Source organism: Penaeus monodon, chromosome 5, assembly GCF_015228065.2.
Source record: "Penaeus monodon isolate SGIC_2016 chromosome 5, NSTDA_Pmon_1, whole genome shotgun sequence".
In the NCBI taxonomy this organism is placed as follows: Eukaryota; Metazoa; Arthropoda; class Malacostraca; order Decapoda; family Penaeidae; genus Penaeus; species Penaeus monodon.
The window spans coordinates 38,173,590-38,188,589 of record NC_051390.1 but is presented as its reverse complement, the minus strand read 5'-3'; the positions used below and the strand labels follow the sequence as shown (position 1 = coordinate 38,188,589).

At 39.0% G+C, this 15,000-nt stretch overlaps 1 protein-coding gene across 5 annotated transcripts in view; it reads left to right on the top strand.

The window, feature by feature from the left end:
- LOC119573194 (tetratricopeptide repeat protein 7B-like) overlaps positions 1 to 15,000 on the top strand; it is a 136,126-nt gene that overhangs the window by 16,459 nt on the left and 104,667 nt on the right. For 4 of the 5 annotated variants that reach the window (XM_037920292.1, XM_037920289.1, XM_037920291.1 and 1 more), the window contains 10 exons: positions 71 to 207; positions 2,766 to 2,895; positions 3,058 to 3,205; positions 3,853 to 4,041; positions 5,296 to 5,474; positions 5,999 to 6,191; positions 6,489 to 6,726; positions 7,356 to 7,512; positions 7,940 to 8,021; positions 9,553 to 9,657. In XM_037920292.1, the coding sequence (XP_037776220.1) occupies positions 71 to 207; positions 2,766 to 2,895; positions 3,058 to 3,205; positions 3,853 to 4,041; positions 5,296 to 5,474; positions 5,999 to 6,191; positions 6,489 to 6,726; positions 7,356 to 7,512; positions 7,940 to 8,021; positions 9,553 to 9,657 (1,558 nt within the window). The remainder of the gene's footprint in view (positions 1 to 70; positions 208 to 2,765; positions 2,896 to 3,057; positions 3,206 to 3,852; positions 4,042 to 5,295; positions 5,475 to 5,998; positions 6,192 to 6,488; positions 6,727 to 7,355; positions 7,513 to 7,939; positions 8,022 to 9,552; positions 9,658 to 15,000) is intronic. The other variant, XM_037920290.1, reaches the window with a different exon arrangement.

Below are 15,000 nucleotides of genomic sequence, written 5' to 3'. Positions count from 1 at the left end.
ATTTTCCTCCCTTACAAGTTAATTTTTATTAGAAAAAAAATAAAGCTGAGATCTACTTCTCCATTTGCAGGAGTATGCTCTCAGCAGTGGAGTCCACAGCCACCCAACATCTTCGGTTAACTCTTGCTAGACAGCTTGCTGAAGTCTTATTAAGGGGCTGCTCTGAGCATGCTTATAAGGCACCTAATCAGGGTATGCGAAAGTTAGGTGGGTAGATATTTATACTTAGTTGCACCGTGAGTGTTCTGTTTCTTCTGTACCTTGGCATCTTATTATGTCAACTCCCTGTGGGATGTTAGAAGTATACAAATAACTCTTTTAAGCAAAACATTCTTCAGATTATTTTCATTGTGGATGCAGAATGTTCACCAAATGTTGTAGACATAAAATCATTACTCTGAATAGAGCAGTGATATGTGTTGAAACTGTTGGATGTTCAGTGTTTATGGTGATGTTATTTTGCATGATCATGGTTAAAAAAACCTTGCAAGAGTGTTAGTAAGTGGATCACCTTTTCACTTGTGAAGTATTTGATGTTCTAGCAGTGGGCTTGATATAAGTACGGCTGATTATTTTCTTATATGGGGATGGTTATGAGTAGAACATGAAAATATCCTGTAGTTATATAAAAATACATACACACACATACATACATACATACATACATACATACATACATACATACATACACACATACACATGCTTCTGTGATGTCATTTTAATTGGAATCAAGATATCATTTCACAAAACTGGTAATAGTAATTTTTAACAGTACTGGGAATGTCATGAGTAGAAAATTAGCTATTACAAGAGTCACACAACTGTTAGGTATCCAAAATTCTAATGTAAACTTATTTTCCAATGTAGGACTGATACTAGACATTCTTATAATCTAGATTTCAAGATTTTTCTTGGGTTATTCATTTACCCACTTTTGGTTCAGTTCTGTTGATATATTGTTGCTGCATCAGTCTTCACCTTATTATTCAGATTGGGCATTTTATTTTGATTAAGAAAGCAGTTTGAAGTCTGGTTGTGTGAAACCTAAAGTGTCTTTTTTTTGTGAGGTCATGTCGGTAATTGAAAGACAATCGTATGTGCAGCATTTGCTTAAAGCAGATATTAAACCCAAGATCTGCAAACCCCTTCCACTTATGAAGCTGCCAAAAAGCCTGATTTTTCCAGTTTCACTAAGACAGAGATTGGTTTCTGTCATTTCAAAAGCTTGCTTTTACACAGCAGAAGACATATATTTCATTGTTATATACCAAATACACAGTCTCAGTAGGGTTTAAAGTTGAAAAGGTTATTAAAACTATCCCCTGATATATGAATGAAACAGATTACAATAAGCATATAGCTTAAACACATAAAGAATAATTGAAAATCCATTTTATCACACAAGACAGTTAAATGGGTATTTAAGTGTATTTGTATGTATCTAGATGTATAAAGTGTAAAAAGACTGATATGCCAGAAGGTAATTCTGTGGGCTCAACAGCTCGGTGGGCCATGATAGTAGATGAGTGGAGGGGAAATGTTGGATAGGGAAAGTTGGGCTGTTAGCTGGATGAAATGTGTCCCATAGCACCATAATTACTAATTCACGCTCACTGTGCTCCATTCACAAGAAGAAAGAAAGAGGTGGACAAATAGTACTGTAATTGGCTCAGGGATTAGATTGTTGGATGTTAGATGCAAATGGAGGATACTTGCTAATCAGCATGAGATATAGTGCATATATCTCATTAATCATTATAAAGTGTTAGGAAAATAGTCCACTAGTGTTGGACACCCTTGCACAGTGAAGATGAATAGGACTAACTACACATTATATGGAAAGCCACAAGAGTGGTGAGTAGGACCATAGGCATTAAGAACAAGTTACGCATTTTCATGTTGTAATACATAATCATAGATTATTTTGTGATTGTCTCACACAGTTTCATATAATTTGCATGTACAGTGTCTTTAGTCTTTTACTTGTTTCAATTACTTTATCAAGTTTCTTCAGTCATTGTAAAAGTAAATGGAGGCGTTTAAGGTCTAATCTGAATGTTCCATATGAATGTAGTTATTGTTGACATGCACCTTAATATATAAGCAAATCATGCTTTCTTTATATTGCATTGTATCTTTGTAGAAGCTAATGAAGATGGACTAGTAAGATAGACTGTTTTGTAAACATCAAACTGTTATTGTTTTTTAAATTTTCTTCACATTTTTAAAGCATGGTAACCCCTATTACTGCAGATCATTATCTAAAGGGCATTACCATTGTGATTTAAAGTCACTGAGTAATGCTGATAGATCTAGTTAATCTGAAAGTGACTTAGATCAAGTGTTTGGTCAGTGATTTTATGATCTGTCATATATTGGTACTTTATTTTAAAAATAAATAGAACTTTGCTTAGTATATGTGTAGGTACCACTATATGTGCACATAGCACAAGTAGGTAGTACTCATTGCACTTTATGCAAAAATACTATAGGATGATAAAGGAGATAGAGATAGATAAAGAGAGATAGAGATAGATAAAGAGAGATAGAGAGAGCAAAAGAGAAATAGAGAGCAAGAGAGCAATAGAGAGGAAGAGAGAGAGAGAGAGAGAGGGAGAGAGAGAGAGAGAGAGAGGGAGAGAGAGAGGGAGAGAGAGAGGGACAGAGAGAGAGAGAGAAAGAAAGAGAGAGAGAAACAGACAAAAAAAGAGAGTGGTATAGAGATTCAGATCCTGATTGTAAAACCTTCTTTCTTGGACAAACAGATGAAAGGAGTCGCAGCAGTTCAAGTCTCAAATCAGGAGAGAGTCCTTGGAAGCCCCAGAAGTACACTGGTACCAACCTCTTTGTACCAAAGAACATCAATGAAGAGATCATCCTACTTCTGCTTATTAGGTGTGTCTTTGATTTTTCCAAATAAAGTACTGTCTGCACTTAGCTTTTACTTTACAGATTTATGCATAGGTGTGTGCATGGGCATGTGCATACATTCCTAGTTTCTCTCCTTTTTATAATGTGTTGTTCTTGTTCTATTTTTCTTACCCTCTTTGTTAACAGTGAGGCCATGGCAGTCAGAGAAGCTGTCCTGAGTCAGTCACCGGAATTCAAGAATGCCAGAGTCCATGCCTATGACAATGCAACAGCAGTTTATGATCTTCTCTGCATATCCCTGGCAAGAAGAAAGCAGCATCAGATTTTGATTGAGGTTTGTTGTTAGAAGTTTGTCTTTGTTGTTAGCTGTGCCTGATGTTGTATCTTAGTCACTTATTTCCAGTGGCAGTGTTATATGTCCTGCACATTATGATGATAATTGTTCTTATATATTTTGTAGTGAAAATATATAGATCATTCTTTGCATTATTGGATGCTATTTGTTTTAAGCCTATGTTGACAAGGTAGCAAGAATATATGCCGTGTCCACTGTCTTTTTTATTATCTTTACAAAAGAATCAGTCAGTATTTTTATCTAGCTCACCTTTCTCTTGATTTTTGGAAAGATTTTTTTTTTTTTTTCTATTGTTGTTAGTAATGCAAATATAATAATAACCATCATAATGTCAACCACAATAATCAGATAAATATTAGTAGCATTAGAAAAAAAAAAATCCCCCAAAACTAAAGGAAAGGGGCAATCAGATGAGGACACATAAGCTCACTAATTGACTCCCTGGGGACTTATGTAGCCATATATGAGCAAACAAATTTCACAAAAGAAAACAGCAGTAGACAGTGTGATTACCTGGCACCATTGGGTTAATAATTATGATTTACATGCACATGACATATTATAGACACACATGTTTATGTTTGTCTCCTAACATATTTAAAAAGCTTTTTATTTTGTCTCCCAAGGTGTTCGAGCGAGCAATGAAGTTCTCATACGAGGCAAGCCATGTCTGGCAGCAATTTGCCTTGGCCTTAGCATGTGGGAGGAAGTATGCCAGGGCGCTCCTCGTATTGCAGGAAGTCCATCGTCTCATGCCATCTGAGCCTCACTATTGTCTGATGGCAGCCAAGATCTGCTTCCAGCAACTTGGCAAGGTACTGACCTTCAGCTACTTGTTACTTAAAAAGAGAAAAGGTGGTTTTTAAAGCTGAGGGTTTTAATGCACTAAGCTGTATTATCTTTCCAAAGGCAGGTTAAGAATTATTGCTTGTCTTACTAAATATCACAACCCAAGATAGTAGTAACTCACAGGTCATAGACTTCATGATTTGACAACAGGGTTATCAGTCATAAAAAAATGGTGGAATATAATGATATCATAGACAACTTCAGCTGTACTACAGAGGGAGTTTTTCACTTCAAGTTGAGTAAGAGAGGGTAAGCATCCAAGACAATAAAAAATCACTAAACTAAGTAGTCTGGTGTCTACAAAAAGCCAGTGTGTTTACCTTATTTTAAAACAGAGGAGATATGAGAGTAAAAGTAACACGATGGCTGACTAGATGCTTCACAAAAAGATTTTATTTATCAGTTCAAGTTGAATGTCACCCACATATTGTGGAAGAATCATAGCTCTCTGAACTCTGCCCAAACATTGTTTTCCTTACTTTTGGTTATGAAAGACTAGAGAAGGGCTAACAACCAAAAAAGTGTGTTTAAAAAAACAATCTAGCTAGTCTGGCTTGAGCAGACAGTTGATGCACAATAATAAGCCTGTCCCTGGGACCAGATAACTGTTTAGGAATGCCACAACCAATGGGTTAAGGTATTACTGTGCATTGTTGAAGATCAATAAATGCAGCAAAGGTGATCTATTTTCAATTTTTACAATATTCAAAATATTCAAATAATTAAAAAATGTTTACATATTTCTTTTCACAAGGATTCCTTAGACATGCCTTCTTTCGTCTTTTAATTTTAGATAGAAATACCAAGAATATCTAAAGATGTTCAGAGAATGTGAGATAAAGTCAGATAGTTGTGCAGGGATATTGTTATGTGAGATGGAATCATCACTTTAGTAAAATATGACATTTGCACTGCATACTCAATCACCAGGATTCCATATAGGAAACTGCACTGTCTGCTCAGGGCATCAGTAGTATCAGCTTCCTTTATTATTATTACAATCTATAGACTTTAAGAAAAAAGAAAATATATTTTTCCATTACCATCCCGGTGGTATTTATTTAATATATGAAGTAAAATATTTCTTCCTTATCTACATACATGCTCTTCATAGTAAGAATGAGACTAGTATGGATTGAAATATAGATTGCCTACAAGAAAAAGTGTGTCAAGGTGAAGAACAATGTTCTTCAGCCTTAACAAAATGTTTAATTCTTTAGATTGAAGAAGGCTTAGAGTGGGTGGACAAGGCCCTAAGGTCAGCTGAGGAGAGAGCCAGCGTTCTCACCGCAAGATGCTATTTGTATCATGGCCTTGGACTAACCTTGGAGGCTCATCACAAGCAACGCCATGCTGATTCCCAGGCACTGCGAGCAAAGGCCTTGGAGTCTTTTGTAAGGTGAGATGAAGTTAATGTTTAAGAGAGAGCTGAGTACAGTTCACAAATTTGAAGAGTCTTTGTGCATTGCTTGAAGGTTGCTGTGTAGTTCATAAAAATTCATTGCTAGATTTAGTTGGTAGGGAAAGATAATGAAGAGATAAGGTTTGCAGAAAGTTTAGATCAGGGCTGTTAAACCCATTTACCCAAGGGGGCCACATTTCACCTTAGTATACAATATGTGGGCCAGATAATCATGAGTTGACAAGACAAAATAGCCATACATGATGCATCTTGTATTGAAAATATCATTCTCTCACTGGAACATAATACAGATTCTAGATCAGCGATGAAACACAAGCCAAATTGTCCAGTAAAAAGCACTGAGCATTTAAGAGCTCACGTTTAAAACTTTAGGTGACTCTTAAGAACTCATTGTATTATTGTTATTAATATTATCTTGTTATTATTATTAGATATTTATTATAAATATTGATTTATTAGCATTATTTATCTTTCCTTAAACCCCACTATATATTCCACAGAGCTCAGCAGCTTGACTCAAGTGATCATCTGGTTGAGTTCTACCTTGCCTTACATTATGCCCAGAGTCGTCATCTGGTCGAGGCAACACACCACGTCAAGTTGGCTCTTTACCTGCGGTCAGAACACCCACATTCCCTTCATTTGCTGATCCTTCTGCTCTCTGCTCAGAAGGAATATGAGGAAGCTCTTGAAGTAAGGAAGGATCCATTTCATTATATATTTTCTCCTAGTGGACATGTTTGTATTGACACATGAATATGTACATAACCACCCAATCAAAGACACACACACACACACACACACACACACACACACACACACACACACACACACACACACACACACACACACACACACAAACACACACACACACACACACACACACACACACACACACAGAGAGCTTTCTTATGAAGAGCTATAAGGAAGAGCATCAAGTAAAGGATTTTGCTGCAGCAGAAAACATTCTTATATTGCCCTTGATTCTAGCTTGTGGAAGCTGCATTAGCTGAATACCCAGAAAACTTGCACCTTCTCTATGTGAGAGCAAGCCTGGAGGAAGCAGTTCATGGTGGTGAGGTGGCCCTCCTGACAGCACGCCACATGCTGAGCTTATGGCAAACGCTCTACAAGGACCAGCTGATGGGTGACATTAGTGATGTCCAATCCCAGATGCACACCAATCACGATACTTACAGTATCTTCAACATGTCTGATAAGGATGGTGGTAAGTAGTTCAGGTCAGTGCCATAGGCCTAATGATAGCTCAAGAGACAAGGTAGTTGTAAACAGTTTCATTGTTTATGTGAGGGTAATTATTTTGTACTTGATTCTCAGTGTTTCCAGTCTTCTTCACTTTGATGTTGCATTTGTTTGCTGTTGATCTCTGTCTGAGTAGCCAACATGATTGCATAGGATATCTATGTTGCTAACAAGAATGTGGAAGTACTGTTCGTGTTGTTACCAAGAATGTGTAGAATGTCTTTGTTACTAGTGCAGTGTTTGCAAGTTGCCTTGCTAAGAATCACCGGAAACAACTTAACTGTTTATTACGTAGCTTGTTTTAGAATAGGTACTATAAGTAGTAATTAAGGGGTAGAGTAAACATCATTTTCAATCAGTCATCTCTTGTTCAAATGATCCCGTCCTCTGCATTGTCAGTGAGAGGTTGACCTTTCCCTACAGCCCCGACCCCTGGCGAGCATGTGGTTCCTTCCTCCATGGGACTGGCCCTCTCTGAAGTGGTGTCCTTGAACCTTAGACTCCTTTCTCCAGCCATACAGGTGGACACTAATACTCAGAACCCTTTGACAAAACCTCCACTTACTCAAGACTCTCCCCCTCACCCCCCCGCAGCATCTGTACATGCGGAGAGCGTTGCTGCTTCGCGTGTGGAACAGGCGTTGTCAGAGGTTGCATCTTCCCTCTCGTCGTACCAACCAAAACCAGGACCTCAGCAAGCTTGGCTCCTTCAGATTCAGATCTGGTTACTTACGGCTCAGCTGTATCTCAAGTAAGAGCCTTGGCATTTTCTTGGATTTAATGTGTTTGTAAACACTAATATTAATGTTTTGATTGCTAATGTATGATTTTAAAAATTTTATTTGATTTTGTGTAGTTACTAATATTATTGCAAGCATGCATTTTGGTTGCTTAAAGTTAGAACTGCATTTTTTTAAACAAACTTTTTTATAACTGTGTGTACTAAATGGACCCTTTGTATTACTCTAGGGTGCACTTTTGAATGGGTATTCTTCTTGTACATATATTCATGTCACCTCCTGTGGAGACAAAAGTAGCTATCCTTTTTGAGATGAATGTATATTGTAACATGTTGGTATTACCATTTTGTCTACATTTCACAATATTTATTATCAGTGGTGTGTATATAAAGGATTGTTGAGTAGAATTAGATAACATTTATATATACACACTTTCAGGACTGATCAGATAAATGAGGCAGCTCAGTGCTTGCAGGAAGCTTCTTCCATCTTCCCTATGAGTCATCATATACTGTTCATGGTGAGTGTGTACAATTGCTCTGGCTTTCTTTATTGTAAAATACCAATTGTTATTTTCCACTACCTATTCTTTACTGTTAATTTAAGGTTGTAATTAATATTCAAAGAGATCTGTATCACTTTTGTTGACTCCAGTTTGATTGTTGACCTTGATCGTGCATTGCTGAAAAAAATGTTATGAACAGCATAGAATTTGAATGTAACACATTTTGAAGAAAAACATGTGGACCTAATAAAAATTCATGTTGGAGGAGCCTGCTTATATTATAATAAAAAATAGAGAAAACAGAATTTCTCTTTGTTTACACGTAAATGGCTCCTCAAATGCCGAACCACAAAAGAATCTGTTAGTAGATCTTCCTACCTCATCCTATTATCCAATTCCTTGAGTTTTTTCTATTACTGTTATTATAATGATTGTTGACATTTTGGATCATTATAACAATACTGCAAGTAATAAAAAAATCTTTCCAAAAATGAAGGAAAAGGGTAAACAGGTGAGGTCAGGTAGGTCTAGCAATTGACTCCTTGGTGACTGAATATTGCTGGAACCATCTTAACCCAGTGCCACCAGGAAAATGCTGTGCTCTCTTCTTTATTTCTTGATTTATTTCTTTATTTATTTATTTATTTATATTTTTTGTGAAATGTTTCTGCTCATAGATGGCTCTGCTAGTGCTTAGCCACAAAGGAGTCAACTATTAGACCCCTGTGACCTTACCTGATTTCACCTTTCCTTGAATTGGCAGGAAAATCTTTTTTTTTTTACTAATGCTATGAATATTGATGGTGTTATTTTTATTATTACCTTACAATTACTAAAATTTTATAAACATTAGTAACAGCAAAATAAGATAATGTAAAATATTTTCGTAAATCAAGGAAAAGGGTAAACAGGCAAGACAGGCAGTACTCGTACATTGGTGACTTTGTACAAGTGCAGCCATCTTTGTGTAAAAACAATTAATAAAGTTAACTCACAGTGGGCTTGGCATATATGTACATGCCATGCCTGGCAAGCATTGGGTTAAGTGTAATCATATGTAATTGATAAACTAAAATCACCATGAAGTGAACTGGTTCACTTTTGTCAAAAGTAGGTAGACTGAAGGGACCTCTTTAGAATTTTTTTTGCCTACTATTGATTATTTAACACTAGATCTTTAGCTATATATATATAAAAATCTATTATTGTATGCCTTGAAAGTTATATTCATCTTGGACCAATATTTAGACACTTTCAGCCATCTCTTGTTCTTTAAATATATCTCAACAGCCTAAGTCGAATTCATTATGCATATATTCAGTGATGTGTCATCAGAGGCTTGGGATGAATAATAAAGAAAATTGCTTATTACTTATAAGTCCTCATGGTATAATTTAGCACAATGTTATATTGCAATTGAAAAAGAAGTGATGTTTTTCTTGTTCATGGAATACTCAAGAATCTTGAAAACTGATTATCATAAATCACTTATATGGTAAAAGCACTTTTGTGTGTAATAATTTTCTTTCTTCCATTACATTACCAGAAAGGGTTGCTACATGAGAAGAAGAATGAGTTTTATGAAGCCCAGACATGTTATCAAAATGCTCTGGCTATTAATCCCTATCACTTGAAGAGCCTCCGACATTTGGTAAGTACTGGAAAGAAATATATTGTATAAATTAATACACGTTATTACACACACACGCACACGCACATGCACATGCACACGCACACATGCACATGCACACACACATGCACATGCACACACACATGCACACACACACACACACACACACACACACACACACACACACACACACACACACACACACACACACACACACACACACATCACACACACACACACACACACACACACACACACACACACACACACACACACACACACACACACACACACACACACACACATATTGCATGGATCCATAAATACATACATACATACATATATATGTACATGTATATGTACATGTACATATATATATATATATATATATATATATATATATATATATATAATATAATATATATATATATATATATATATATATATATATATATGTTTACACACAACACTACAACACACACACAAAAACACAAACACACAAAACACACACACACATACACATACACATACACATACACATACACACACACACACACACTCATATATACATATATACACATGTATAGACATACATATATATATATATATATATATATATATATATATATATATATATATATATATATGTTGTGTGTGTTGTGTGTGTGTGTGTGTGTGTGTGTGTGTGTGTGTGTATATGTATCTATAAGTAGTGTCCTAACCTTTTTGTAGGTGTGAAAAGATTGAGGTATTAGTAGTACGTCAGTATTCTAGATCATGATGTACAGTATTGTAGATAAAAATGTTTTTAATAACATTATTTAATAATATTATTTGTGTAGATCCAATTCGTTGGAATATTACATATGATCGTGCAGGAAAAAGAAATCAGTATTTGAAATGACATAATTGTGCAATGAAGTAAACAGATAATTTTGCGTCGTTGCTATCGAACAAACAATAAAAAACAAAAAAAACTTTTTTTTTTTTTTTTTCTAGATTTGCTGTTTAGGGCGATTTTTCAGATTTGCTTGGAACTTTTTACCCAGATATTGTTTTTGTCCGTGGTCACGTGATTTCTCCTCCACGGCCATGTAGGTCATGTACGTCGCAACATTGGAAAATAACGAATGTTGCAAATGCGTTTTTATCCAACACGAGTCTGAGAAATGCTTCCTTCGTGTCTCTTAGGCTTCGCCGTTTCAATTATATCGCTCTCTCTTGGAATATCCATTTTGTTTTTATGAGTAGGGTTTCTTTAAGCCTTTGAAATTTCCGGAGATATTTGGTGGCGATCTCGGTTTACGAATCTCATCCGGGGTTTTATTTGAAGTTCGAGGCTCAGACGGTAAGGGAATCGCGGTTATCATTTTTCTAGACGGGCAGGAGGTCTTCTCTGACGGGGGAGAGTTGGGCAAGAGAAGAACCTGGGGGTGAAGGGGGGGAGGCTCGGTTGGGATAACTTTTTTTTTGTCCTATTTTATATTCTCTCTCTCTTTCTTTCTCTCTTTCTCTCTCTCTCTTTCTCTCTCTCTCTTTCTCTCTCTCCTCTCTCTCTCTCTGCTCTTCTCTCTTCTTTCTTTTCTCTCTCTCTCTCTCTCTCTCTCTCTTTTCTCTCTCTCTCTCTCTCTCTCTCTCCCTCTCTCTCTCTCTCTCTCTCTCTCTCTCTCTCTCTCTCTCTCTCTCTCTCTCTCTCTCTCTCTCTCTCTCTCTCTCTCTCTCATCTCTCTCTTCTTCTCCTCTCTCTCTTTCTCTCTCTCTCTCTCTCTCTCTTTTGTCATTTGTTTTTTTGTAGGGGGGGGGGGGGTCAGTGCTTGCCTAGATACCGGATTTGCCACAGTTGTCAGGTTTCAGATTAGGATTTCCTTCAGTATTTTTGCCCCGGAGTAGCAAATAATAAAACAAAAAGAAAACACAGAGGGAAAAAAAATGGAAAGCAACGAGGCGCGAACGAGAAGTTACGAAGCCAGTCCACTACCTCTGTGCATAGAGCCGGCGGGGAATTGCAATTTCGTGTGAGATCGCCTTTGCAATGCACGTATGAACATTTCTACGTAGTTATGGCGGTCACGTGATCGCACGCCGTTCTGCTGTCCCGAGCTGTGAAATCTGTAAAATCCGCGTGTCTGTAAAACCCCGATTACCATGCGGTTGCGACCCTGTGAGGGAAAGTTCTCTCTGGACTGAGGCTTACACGACCTTCGTGCTGTAAACGGTCGAAGAAGGTCGGGATAAGTTGGGACGAGGGAAAAAGTGAGTTCGCACGAGAAGTGAATAAGTTAGAGAGTGGAAAAAAAGGAATGGAATGGCAGTGAGAAGAAGAAGAAGAAGAAGAGAGAGAAGATTGAATTGGAATGAGAAAGAAGGAATTGGAAAAGGGAAATGAAGGACACGCTGGAAATGCGAGAGATGGTGGCAGAGAATCTAATCATTGCACACGTTCCGTCGATTTGCATTTGAATGACGGACAATGAACATGTATTTTTTTTCATCTTATTTTCTTTCGTTTAGACATCACGATTTCATTTTTATTTATTTTATTCAATAATTTTCTCATCTTCTCATTTTTTATAGTATTAATATTTTGTAATCATCGAAGTAAGGAGATTCACAATACAGACAGACAGACAGAGACAGACTTACAGACAGACAGATGCAGAAAAAGAGAATGAGAGCGAGACAGATATAGAAAAAGAGAATGAGCGAGAGAGACACGAGACAGGCACCGAAAGGCAGGGCACGAAGAGCTAGAACGCAGAAAGATTTCAGGAAGAGCCAAGCCAGCTGTTGTGCTCCACTCCCGGACTCCTCGTCGCATGCCCCGGAGGAACGGGAGTGTGGACGGCGGGGGGGGGGGGGTTACGCCAGCTCCTGACGGAACGGAGCCCTTTGCTCGACTGAAGGGCGGCCGCTGTCACGTGGCGCTGCTTCGTGCCTTGTGTGGGTTTGTGTGGGTCGTTTTTTTTCCTTGTTGGTCTTGATTTTTATTCTATTTTTCTCATTCTCATTCTTATCCTCCTTCCACCTCTACCTCCTCCTTCTCTTCTTCTCTTCCCTTCCTGTAACTCCTCTGTTTCCTCCTCCGCCTCCTCCTCTTTCTCTTCTTTTGCCTTTCTCTTCAATTTCTTCTGCCACTTCTCGTCTTCCCCCTCTTCCTTTTTCCCTTTCTCCTTCTCCTAATCCTCAACCTTTCCCTTCTTTTCTTTCTCCTCCTCCTTCTTCTCCTTCTCCTTATCCTTCTTCCTTTTATTTTTCTTTCCTCCTCTTCCCCCTTCCTCCTCGTCCTCCTTTCTTCTCCTCCTCCTCCTCCCACCTCCTCTTCGCTTCTTCCTCCTCCTCCCTTCTCCTTCCCCTTCCCCTTCCCCTTCCCCTGCTACTCCTCCTCCCTCCTCTCCTCCTCCTCCTCCTCCTCCTCCCTCCTCCCTCCTCCTCCTCCTCCTCCTCCTCCTCCTCTCCTCCTCCTCCTCCTCCTCCCTCCTGCACCCTCACCCTCACCTCATTTTTTTCAAACGTGACTAAACATGTCATTGGTTCATGTTATGGCATCTTTATTTTGGAATTTTAGCTGTCGTGATAGCGACCGCTAGAACAGTAAGATAATAATAGAGACTGATTATCATTCACATAATTCTCGCAGAATTGGCTTACATACATTATGATTTTGATTCAGAAAGAGGAAGAGGAAGAAACGAAACGAGGGGGGGGGGGGGTAAACAACCGAGAATGAGAAAACGGAGGCTGTTAGGCTTATTGGAGGAGGAACTATCTTAAAAAGAGACAAAACGGTGTCGCTAATGATTCCAATAACGGTGGAGATGGAGCGCAGTTGCTGAGGTAAGCGCTGTAAATTCGCAAAATGAACAGAGGTTTTAAAAAGAGGTTCGAATGGGAAAAGAGTAAGGGGTTTTGAGGAGGAGAAAGCTTTTGGGATCTCTCTCTCTCTCTCTCTCTCTCTCTCTCTCTCTCTCTCTCTCTCTCTCTCTCTCTCTCTCTCTCTCTCTCTCTCTCTCTCTCTCTCTCTCTCTCTCTCTCTCTTTCTTCTCTCTTTCTTTCTTTCTTCTCTTTCTCTCTTTCTTTCTTTCTCTCTCTCTCTCTCTCTCTCTCTCTCTCTCTCTCTCTCTCTCTCTCTCTCTCTCTCTCTCTCTCTCTCTCTCTCTCTCTCTCTTTTTCTCTCTCCTCCCTCCATTATCCTCACTTTTCTTCACTCTCCCCTTCATGTTTTGAACATTCGATGTGAAGGAGTTTGGTGAGAGAGAGAGAGAGAGAGAGAGAGGGAGAGAGAGAGAGAGAGGGAGAGAGGATAATTATGAAAATTATATGATATTAAGGTTAGCAGCGACGGTGCTAATAGAATATAAGAAATATTACAGTAATCTTAGAAATTAATGAATAGGTGAGGCGCACTGAAAAAATGGGCAAATACGAAGGAAAACATTCCCAGAGAAATCCTCCGCGCCGCGTGAAATCACTCCAGAGAAATCCCTTGCGAAGAAATCTCGTATCATGGAAATCCACTCCCCTCCTCCCCCTCCTCCCCCTCCTCCCCCTTCTCGGAGTCAAACGACTGGGCGAATCCCGAATCCTCGGTCGTAATCCGGGCGGGGGTGGGCGGCAGAGGGTGGAGAGGGTGGGCGGCAGGGGGTGGAGAGGGTGGGCGGCAGGGGGTGGAGAGGGTGGGCGTGAGGATCTGTGGGGGAGGGGGCCGGAGGAGAGGAAGGGGGGGTGAGGGTCGTACGGATGCCGTCTTGTTTGTGCGGCCGAGAGTAATGGCGCGCTTTTGTTTTTCCTCGAATTTTAAATGCCATTGTCCCTTCTCTCTTTTTTTTTTCGTCTTGCTGCAAGGGTGAGCTTTTGTCTTCAGGGTTTTTTTTTCACATTTTTATTTATTATTTATTTATTTTTAATTTTTTTTTAGAAAGGGGGTTTTAATCTCTTCATTATTTTCTTTTTCTGAGGATTCCAGGATTCCTTCTGTATCTGTTCCAATTCGAGTCCTTGTTTGCCCTTTTTTCTGTCTGTCTGTCTGTCTTCGCCCTTCCTCCTCCCTCCCTGTCCTCTCTCCTTCGCCCTCCCTTTTCTCTCCTTATCCTCTGTCCTCCTCCCTTCCTCCTCTCTCCCTGTCTTCCTCTCTTCCATATGTTCTCCCAGTCAACGATGTCGAAAGAGGAAAAAGCTCCGCCGAGGATAATCTATCCCTTTCTCTTCTCTTCCTCCTACCTCTCCCTTTTTTCCTCCCTCTTCCTCTCCCTCTTCCTCTCCCTTTTCCTTTCCTTCTGCATCTTCCTCCTTCTCCCTAGTCCCTCTCTCTCGCTTTCCTTTCCTTCTGCCTCTCCCTCCTCCCTCTCCCTCCCTTTCCTTTCCCTC